We start from the raw sequence: 10,116 nt of genomic DNA on the forward strand, positions 1-10,116 counted from the left end.
CTCCCGGGTTCACACCATTCTCCTGCCTCAGCCTCCCAAGTAGCTGGTACTACAGGCGCCCGCCACCACGCCCAGCTAATTTTTTGTATTTTTAGTAGAGACGGGGTTTCACTGTGGTCTCAATCTCCTGACCTGGTGATCCGCCTGCCTCAGCCTCCCAAAGTGCTGGGATTACAGGCGTGAGCCACCGCGCCTGGCTGATTTTAATTTTTTTACATTAGATTTAACAATTCATTAATGTAGCATTTTATTGTCTTTTTGAATTGTTTTTATTGTGGCAAAATGTGTGTAACATAAAATTTGCCATTTTAACCATTTTTAAGTGTACAATTTATTGGCATTAATGACATTCACAGGGTGGCATGACCATCGCCACTATTTCTAAAACCATCACCACTATTTCCAAAACTTTTTCATCACCTCGAAAACAGAAACTCTGTAACCATTAAGCATGAAGTCCCAACCCTCCCTCCCCTTAGATCCTGGTTACATCTCATTTATTTCTGTCTTTTTTTTTTTTTTTTTCTTTTGAGATGGGGTCTCACTCTGTCACCCAGGCTGGAGTGCAGTGGCATAGTCTTGGCTTACTGCAACCTCTGCCTCCTGGGCTCAAGCGATTCTCATGCCTTAGCTTCCGGAGTAGCTGGGATTACAGGCACACACCACCAGGCCTGGCTAATTTCTGTCTCTATGAATTTGCCTACTATAGATATTTCCTATAAAGAAACCGTAAAATATTTGTTCTTTTGTCGGTGGCTTATTTCACTTTGCATGTTTTCAGGGTTCATCCTGTGCTAGCATGTATTTTGTTTGCATTTTATTTTTGCACTCATAAATATGCATTTTTATACCTCAATTAACTGGATAGAATTTAAACAGATAGATTTTGTTTTTACTAAAGTTAAATTTTTAGCATGCTTGTTTTTGAAACCAAATATTCAGATACTGACAAATCCAGTTGATATGACTAATTCTTTGTTATATTGATTACTTATAACCATAGACTGTACAATCCTGCACAAGTTTAAGAATGCCAGAAGTGTAGCCTTTCTGCTGTTATGACCCCCAGCGGCCAAGGCAGAAGCCCACAGCACATGGGGCCTCCAAACACTAGCTGAAGGCTGGCCCCATGTGCCACCAGTGGCTGCGCAGGGCACCTCAGGGTCTGGTGGGTTGGCAGGGTTCCTCCCCGGGCTGTTATTCCTATAGCTTGGCTAAGTGTTCAAGAGAAAAATAGGCAAAAGATGGGATTGGACCCTTCTCAAAAAGAAGTAAAATAATATATATAAGGGAATACATTCAAATGCATCATTAGTAATCAAAGAAATGGAAACCTAAGGTGTTACCTTTCCCTCTTTTTCTAAAGTGTTGAAATAGCAAAATATTTCAGAATGAGAATACTCGGTAGTACTATGATCCTGTGAGATTAGATAACTCATGTAGCTGTATAAATTAGGATAGTTATTCATTCAAGTAGCTATTCAGGGTTCTGTCAGGCACTACAACAGTTGCTAAGGAAATGCTTATGGCTGTATGCATCAAATTATCAAAATATCAGTAAAAATAATAGCAACAATTGGAAACTACCTAAATGCTCAACAATTTGGGTTAAGTAAAATATTTAATGGATTGTTAAGTAAATATTAAACATAATTATTAAGACTGTTGCAAGCCAGGTGCAGTAGCTTACACCTGTACTCCAAGCTACTCGGGAGGCTGAGGTGGGAAGAGCCCTTGAGCCCAGGAATCCAGGGCTGCAGTGAGCTAGAATCATGCCACTGCACTCCAGCCTGGGCCACAGAACAAGACCCAGTCTCAAAAACAAAACAAAACAAGAAGACTGAAGCAACATGGAAAAAACAAAAAAAAATTTGCATACTTAGTATAATTTGTAAAATTATACTATAATCAGTATATACTATATATTATACTCTAGAGTATAATTAGTATATACTATATTATAGTATATATACTCTAGAGTATAATTATACTCTAGAGTATAATTAGTATATACTATATTATACTCTAGAGTATAATTAGTATATACTATATTATACTCTAGAGTATAATTAGTATATACTATATTATACTCTAGAGTATAATTAGTATATACTATATTATACTCTAGAGTATAATTAGTATATACTATAATATAGTATATACTATATATTATACTACATAATTTGTTTATATATGAACGTTTGGCAAATATCTAGATGATTATTTTTGAGTATGATTTTAGTTATTGTTTTTTCCTCCTTCCCAGTTTTCCTCTGATATTGATGATTACCAAGATAAAGAGGTTTTTTTTTTTTTTTTCTTTTTGGAACAGAGTCTCACTCTGTCACTCAGGGTGGAGTGCAGTGGTATACTCTCAGCTCACTGCAACCTCTGCCTCATGGGTTCAGGTAATTCTCACGCCTCAGCCTCCTGAGTAGCTGGGATTACAGGTGTGCACCACCATGCCCAGCTAATTTTTGTATTTTTAGTAGAGACGGGGTTTCAACATGTTGGCCAGCCATTCTTGAACTCCTGACCTCAGGTGATCTACCCACCTCTGCCTCCCAAAGTGTTGGGATTACAGGTGTGAGCCACCGCGCCCAGCCTGAAGTTGTTTTTATGCCACTGGAGGTTAGTCTGTTTATTCTGGTCCTGGCTCTGATTCTTAGGCTGCCTAGCCAGCTGCTTGTGGTGTGAGTGTTGGATCTGTATTTCCAGTGTCGTTTCTTGTCTAACAGAGGCTTAGGTGATGGGATTAATTTTGCCCCTTACAGAGGCACTGAGGACATCACATCCCCTCACGGCATCCCTCTTGACCTTCTGGACCGAGTGATGATAATCCGGACCATGCTGTATACTCCGCAGGAAATGAAACAGGTGAGCCTCCCTTCTTCCCTCCTGCTCTCTACTCTCATTTGCTCCCAGTGTTCACTGATGGCTGTGCAGAAAGGTATCTGTGGCTTGGATCTGGCTGCCATTCACCATCTCACCACTTAGCTACTGGCCTCGAGCAAGTCACATTATTCCAGAGTCTCAGTCTCCCCATCTGAAAGATGGATTGGTCTAACTAGACATTGCCGCAAGTGTCAACAGAAGCTCAGCTCCCTGTCTTGGCTGTTCGCTTTTCTGCTGTTCCCCTTTTGATAAGCTTTAGGAAAAGGATAGTGAAAAAATCAACTTGATGATAGCCATTAGGGAGGCTACCAGCTCTATAAAAAGGAAGCAATAAAATATGATTTAGTGATAGCCTTTTGGTGACCAGGCCAGACTATGCCTGTAGCCTTTTCTACTCAGAGGACAAGGCCAGGCTCACTGTTCCACCTGAACCAACAGCAAGCCAGCTCCAGCAGGGTACAGAATGTAGCCACCCTGACCTGGAAGAGGCCAGTGCCTGTGTCCTAGCAGAGCCTGTCTGCTGTAAACAGCATGACAAGTTTCTCGGCAGCTTTGGAGGCCGCCCCTGGGCAGGTCTGTGGCTTTGCAATAGAGTCTTTGAGGGCTTCTGCCAAGTCCACAGAGGTGATGGCGAGACAGCATCATACAGCTTAGAAGAGCACCTGAAGGAGGGAGTTTGTGAAACTGATCATATAATAAGAGGCTTCATTGGAGAACCCATGGAAGCATCTAGCTCAGTGGCTGGCACACGGTGCATGCCTTGAAGTCTGTGTGAGCTGAATCTGGGTTAGACTCAGAGTTGGGAGACGACAGGGATGTATGAGCATGGGCTTTATCCAAAGGGCCACAGTCCCAGTTGTCCTTGTAGGAATTGCCTCTTGCTTGGTTTGGAGCTCAAGCACAACTATGTGCCAAGCATAGGAATACCATTGGACTAGGAATTTCTAGTCACCTTCATGGTATTTCCAGGTATTCCATGTGATCACCATCTATTTTATTTTTTACATTTGAGTCACGGAGCTGTAAGTGCAGGATGCAAAGCCAGGCAGTGCCCTGCAGAGCCCAGGCCATCTTCAGTGGTACATACCCTGAGTTGGTGTCTCCGAGGCAGCATGTGCTGTGCTCTTTCCTCTGCCCTGCCCACCTTTGCCCCAAATGTTCTCTTGTGATGGGCTCTGGCATGCAGCCATGGTTGGAGATGCTGAGCAGACTTGGGCTGCAGTAACGTCTCGATGCACTTTGCCTGGACCTTGTCTTTTCACCAGAGCATGGCATCTTTGTTGAGCATCGTGTTGAGCAGGACATGCCTCGCCAGTTTGATTCCATTTGATCCCCAGTAACCCATGAGGCAGGGAGAACTACTGTCATTGCCGTTTTAAAAGATGAGGACATTACCTCATGGTGACTCACACCTGTAATCCCAGTACTTTGGGAGGCTGAGGCTGGAGGGTCACTTGAGCTCAGGAGTTTGAGACCAGCCTGGGCCACAAAGTGACACCCCTACTCACCAAAACATCAAAAAGTTAGCCAGGTGTGGTGGTGTGTGCCTGTAGTCCCAGCTACTTGGGAGACTGAGGTGAGATGATCGCTTTAGCCCAGGAGGTCGAGGCTGCAGTGAGCTGTGATGGTGCCACTGCACTCCAGCAGAGTGAGACCCTGTCTCAAAAAAAGACAGATGAGGACACTGAGACCTAGGGTAACTAATTCGCCCAAGTTCATAACATTAGTCAGTGGCTAGCAGGTAACGGGACTGGCTGTAATCCAGGCTTTCTGATCCGGAAACCCGTGTTCTTAATCACCGTGCCACCCAGCTTCCCTCTTGCTAGAAATCTCTCATCTCATTGTCATTAGGATTCATGAGGTGGCTTTCCTCTGGCAGTTTGTGAGCAGGACCTTTCCTTTGGAGCAGTCAGGGCCTCTCTTGGGCCTTTCCCGGCACTTCCGCTGCTGTCCCGTGGCTGGAGGCCCAGCCTGGGCCTGCCAGCATCTCTTACCACATGCAGGAGTGCTGTGGGGATGCATCAGGAGAGTCACGGATCTCCCTTCGTAACCAGCATTGGCAAATTACTGAAGCAGTTATGGTTCATGGTAGCAATTGTATATGTTACTTAGGAGATGGTGTCAATGGCCGGGGGCCTCATTGCCACGTAAGGGTGTCTTGCCAGGTGACTTGCAAGGGTGACTGCCAGGTTGAAGCCAAGGCATTCACTGAATGGAGGCAGAAGCAGAACAGAGTCCCAGGCAATTCTTGGAAAACTGGCCCATTCTTACTGCGGGACATAGCACCTTATGTTGGGTCCAAAACCCCATGTGTCCTGCCAAAAAAGGCAGCCCAGCACAGATGTGTTCAGGGCCAGAGACACCATTTGCCTACTGAATGACTTGAGCAATTTGGTGTATCTCACCGAGCCTCCACCTTCTCTGTTAAATGGAACATCTGCTCCCTTCTTTGCAAGACTGTCATTAGGATTTGTGAGGTATTGGCAATAACGGGCCCTCCCATCCTTCCCATTGCTGTTGTTATTAGTGTATTCATAGCTTTGTGTGCTTCATAGGTACCCTTTAGGGTCCTCTACGTACAACATACAACAGCTTCGCAATAGCCAGTGTTGGAGGCTCCAAGAACGAGGGTCCTGTGGCTGTGTGGAGAGTAAGCAGCAGAGCCAGGACTGCCACTCAGAGCTAGTTCACCCTTGCTGCCGCCATTCGAACCCAGAGCTCCTGGCCCAAACAGTCTGGAATGTTCTGCACTGTGCTTCTAGAACAGTGACTTGCCAGGCCAGCTTTGGGCTGGGGCTGTCTTGGCTCAGTCAGGAGGGCCTCTCCTCAGCCTTGCTCTCAGGACTCGTGGCTTTGTTCCTGCTGGCCCAGGCGATAACCTCAGCATTTTTACTGGAGCCTGGGGCTAGGTTTTTAAACAAACTCGGTGTAACTTGTGTACTCTGCAATCTAAGCCGACACCCTCATAAACTATCCCTGCGGGTTATTAAATGATTAAAGATCTCATTTATGAACTGTCCATTTTCGAGCAGCCTGAGACGGACGCTGTCACGATTGCGCTGACCTGCTCTCTCTAGTGAGAGAGAAAGCAGAGTGTCCCTGACATTCTGGAAGCTGAGCCACAGATTCAGTGCAGCTCACTGAAGGCGAGACACTTAGGCTTAAGCTGTCTCCTGTGACCAGGCTCCAGGATTCAATATTTACATCTCCCTGGAGTTTCAGAAGGTCCTCTGGGGACATTTTTCTTGGCAAGACATGGTGGTTTCCTCAGTCCCAGCTGTGAGTGAGAAGCCCTTTTTACCTTGAAGCTGTGTTCAGAGGGGAGTTCTGTTGTGAGTCCCTCCCAGCTCCTTTTCTTGGTTGTCCTTGTACCATCCAGTAACTTCAGAGGGCCCCTCTTTGCCCAGCTGCATTTAGCTTTGGATTTCAGACAGTGGAGCCCCTCCTGAACAAGCTAAGATTGTTTCAGTGGAGCTCACACCCTGGCAGTTCACCCATGAGCCCAGCAGATAAGTTTCATGTGGCCTATGCAGTGTTTGTGAAATGTTTGAACAAGTTGCTGACATCTAGACATCAGGACATTTCTTTTTTTTTTTTTTTTTGAGACAGAGTTTCTCTCTTGTTGCACAGGCTGGAGTGCAACGGCGCAATCTCAGCTCACTGCAACCTCCGCCTCCTGGGTTCAAGCGATTCTCCTGCCTCAGCCTCCTGAGTAGCTGGGATTACAGGCATGCGCCACCACACCCACCTAATTTTTGTCTTTTTAGTAGAGATGGGGTTTCGCCATGTTGGTCAGGCTGCTCTTAAGCTCCTGACCTCAGGTGATCCACCTGCCTCGGCCTCCCAAAGTACTGGGATTACAGGCGTGAGCCACTGTGTCTGGCCAAAATCAGGACATTTCGTACAAGGATCTGAGTTCTGAGCCTGTCTTGACAAAAGGGAAGACTGCAGATAGCACCTTGCAGCAGTGGTGGCCGCGGGTGGAGGGGCTGCCTCCCCAGGGTGTTTGCTGGCCAAGCACTTCACCCTCACCTGGCTCATCACAGCCGCTCTGGCCTGCTGGGGCTTTCCAAGGCCTTTCCCATCTGTGGGCAGCCGACGTGCTGTCCCCCGAGCCCAACCACGATCGTCAGAGACTGGGCTCCTCCTGCAGCTCCTGCCCGCAGGGTCCCGGCCTGGAGAGCGGACAGGCGAGGCTTGATGTGGCCACCTCAGTAAACCTCTGGCTCTCCTCTCTCCTGGAAGGCTGAAGCTGGGACTCAGTCTTTCCCAGCTCTTGTGCCTCTACACTGGGTGTGCTTTTATGGCTTTAATTTCAACAAGGGCTTCTTGATATCTTGTTTACGAAGCTGCCAAAGTGAAAAATTCCTGTATTATATGCGGCTCGAAGTCCTGCAGTTATCTCAGCTCCACAACACACAACATCATTATCCTGGCTGCCCCTTATCACTCAGTGCTGGTACGCCTGCAGGATCCTGGTCCACCGTGTTACAGCATCCTCGCCACCGGCCTGCCTCCCCTCCAACTCTATCAAGATCTTCAAACTGCAACAAGCGTCAGCCTCTTCTTGATAGATAGATATCTCCCGGTGATGTTATGAGGCCTTTAAAAGTAACTTTTTTGATTTATTTAACCATCATATTTATCAAGCAAATAAAAAATGTCTCTTCTTGCCTGAATGCTTGTAGGCGATAGTGCCCATGCTGGAGAGGAAGGTTAGAGCCCTTGCAGGAGCCCAGGGTAGGTTAGAAGAGGCCCCAGTTCTCTGCCTGGGGACAGGGGACGGAAGGACATGGAGGCAAGAATGAGCCACTTGGGAAGCCGTATACCTCCTTGGGCACCGGCCACACTTGAGTCAGTTGAACACAGCACACTGGCCGTGATGCTATTCATGCATACTGCGGGGCCACACATGCCTCCTGTAGGGTGCCAGGTCGGCAGTGCTGGGCGGGCATTGGCTCCCTGCCCACCAGCCCAGGTCTCGGTTTCTCTTATGCTGCACAGTGAGAAATCTGAGCAACATTGTCTTTAAAGCACTTTAGAAATGGGGCACTTGAGGTCAGTCACTGTTGATCATGTTTTTTCTCCTTTAAAAGATCATTAAAATCCGTGCCCAGACGGAAGGAATCAACATCAGTGAGGAGGCACTGAACCATCTGGGGGAGATTGGCACCAAGACCACACTGAGGTGAGCCAGTACCCTGGGCCCGCCGGGGCCTCCCCAGCACAGCCAGGGCCCTCGCTGGGGTCATGCTGGACAATAAAGGCAGGTCCCTTCCTAGAGCATGGGACTCTATCCATCTGCTCTTCCTGGCGCGATGGGTGCCAGGGCACTTGAGTTTCAAATGCAGAGGATCTATCTGATGGTTTTTAACAAGCTAGAGTAAGGGTGAAGTCCCCGTGTCCTGTAGCAGATGCTCCCCTCTGGTGGAGAGTGCTTTGACCCTGGGCCTTCTTGTGGCAGAGAAGATGCGCGGAACTAGAGAGCAGGGACCATGTGGCAGCTCATTAGCCAGGGTCCTGGCTCCTGTTCTCCCAGTGGTGTTATGAGGCCTGGTAAATCTTTAACTTTTTTGATTTATTTAACCATCAAGCAAATACAAAATGTCCAGGTGGTGGGTATGGAGAGCCAGGGAGGAGCGCAGACATAGACAGTTCTCCTAATTGTTCTCCTCCAGCGGCTCAAAGGCAGGACCGGCAGAGCATGTCCCTTCCCAGTGGCCTGACTCATTGTAAAATCATTGCTTCACAGTCCTCAGCCCTTCCCTACATCCCTTGAGTCAGTTCTTGCTCCTGAGGTTGAAGGCAGAAATGCAAGCTGTGAGGTTTGGATGAAGGGGTACTTTTTAAAACAGCAGAGTCTTCATGCCTTTGGATGGGCATGTACTTCCAACTGGCTGTGTTTTCGTTTCCGTGGCATGTTAAATATCCCTATCTGTCGGACACCTATATACATCTAAGTTTGCAGTCCTTTTCCAGTAGCAGTGACGTTACTTCCTACTGGAGGATTTGTAGACTGTACTAAAGATTTGGGGAGTAGCACTTATGTCTTCTTGGTGGCTCCTGGCCCCTCTCTGATGGGATAATGACTGCAGCTCTCTGAGAAGTGACAACTTTGTCTCCCCTTTTCTGTGTTTGTATCAGCTGGCACAAGCCTAGCACTGGGCTCTGCTCCTGGTGCCAGTGCTGCCTACTGGTGTGGGGGGAAGGGGCTTTCTTCGGTGGCCTCAGTTTCACTCCAGCCCTGGCCCCTGTCCACTCTAGGTACTCAGTGCAGCTGCTGACCCCGGCCAACTTGCTTGCTAAAATCAACGGGAAGGACAGCATTGAGAAAGAGCACGTCGAAGAGATCAGTGAGCTTTTCTATGATGCCAAGTCCTCCGCCAAAATCCTGGCTGACCAGCAGGATAAGTACATGAAGTGAGATGGCTGAGGTTTTCAGCAGCAAGAGACTCCCCAGGTGTCCCTGGCCTGGGTCCGGCCTGTGGGCGCTTGCCCCTGGGCTTGGGGCTGCCATCCCCACTCAGGCGTGGTCTGCAGCGCTGTCAGTTCAGTGTGGAAAGCATTTCTTTTTAAGTTATCATAACTGTTCCTGTGGTTGCTTTGAAAGAACCCTTCCTTATCTGGTGTGTTTTCTATAAATCTTCATAGGTTATTTTGATTCTCTCTCTCTCTATCTTAAGTTTTTAAAAAATAAACTTTGCAGAACAGTTTTAGATGTACAGAGTCATTGTGAACATACAATAGGGAGTTCCCATGTATCTTGTACCCAGCTTCCCTTCTTGTTAACATATTACATCAGATAGCACATTTGTCACCGTGAATGACCAATACCGATGCATTATTATACTGCATTCACATTTTCTCAGTTTTACCTAATGTCCTTTTTCTGTCCCAGGATCTCATCCAGGATAACCCGTTACAACTAGTTGTTATGTCTCCTTAGATGCCTCTTGGCTGTGACATTTTCTTAGATTTTTCCTTGTTCTTGATGACCCTGACAGTTTTGAGGAGGACTGATCAGGTATTCTGTAGAACATCCCTCAGTTGGGGTTTGTCTGATGCTTTTCTCATGAGTAGACTGGGATTGTGGGTCATGGAGAGGAAGACTACAGAGGTGAAATGTGGTTTTCATCACATCGTATCATGTGTGGTTCTCATCACATGCTAGCAACATGACTCATCGTTGATGGTGACCTTGACCCTTTGGCTGAGGTCATG

The 10,116-nt window shown here is 47.2% G+C and overlaps 1 protein-coding gene across 1 annotated transcript in view; it reads left to right on the top strand.

Moving 5' to 3' along the window:
• Window positions 1-9,608, top strand: part of RUVBL1 (RuvB like AAA ATPase 1) — a 43,037-nt gene extending 33,429 nt beyond the window's left edge. Inside the window, exons 9-11 of the mRNA XM_002813163.6 lie at window positions 2,775-2,877; window positions 7,992-8,083; window positions 9,160-9,608. Of these exons, the coding sequence (XP_002813209.2) occupies window positions 2,775-2,877; window positions 7,992-8,083; window positions 9,160-9,319 (355 nt within the window). The 3' untranslated portion in view covers window positions 9,320-9,608. The remainder of the gene's footprint in view (window positions 1-2,774; window positions 2,878-7,991; window positions 8,084-9,159) is intronic.
• Window positions 9,609-10,116: the final 508 nt, after the last annotated feature.

This window comes from Pongo abelii, chromosome 2 (assembly GCF_028885655.2).
Source record: "Pongo abelii isolate AG06213 chromosome 2, NHGRI_mPonAbe1-v2.0_pri, whole genome shotgun sequence".
NCBI classification, from domain to species: domain Eukaryota; kingdom Metazoa; phylum Chordata; class Mammalia; order Primates; family Hominidae; genus Pongo; species Pongo abelii.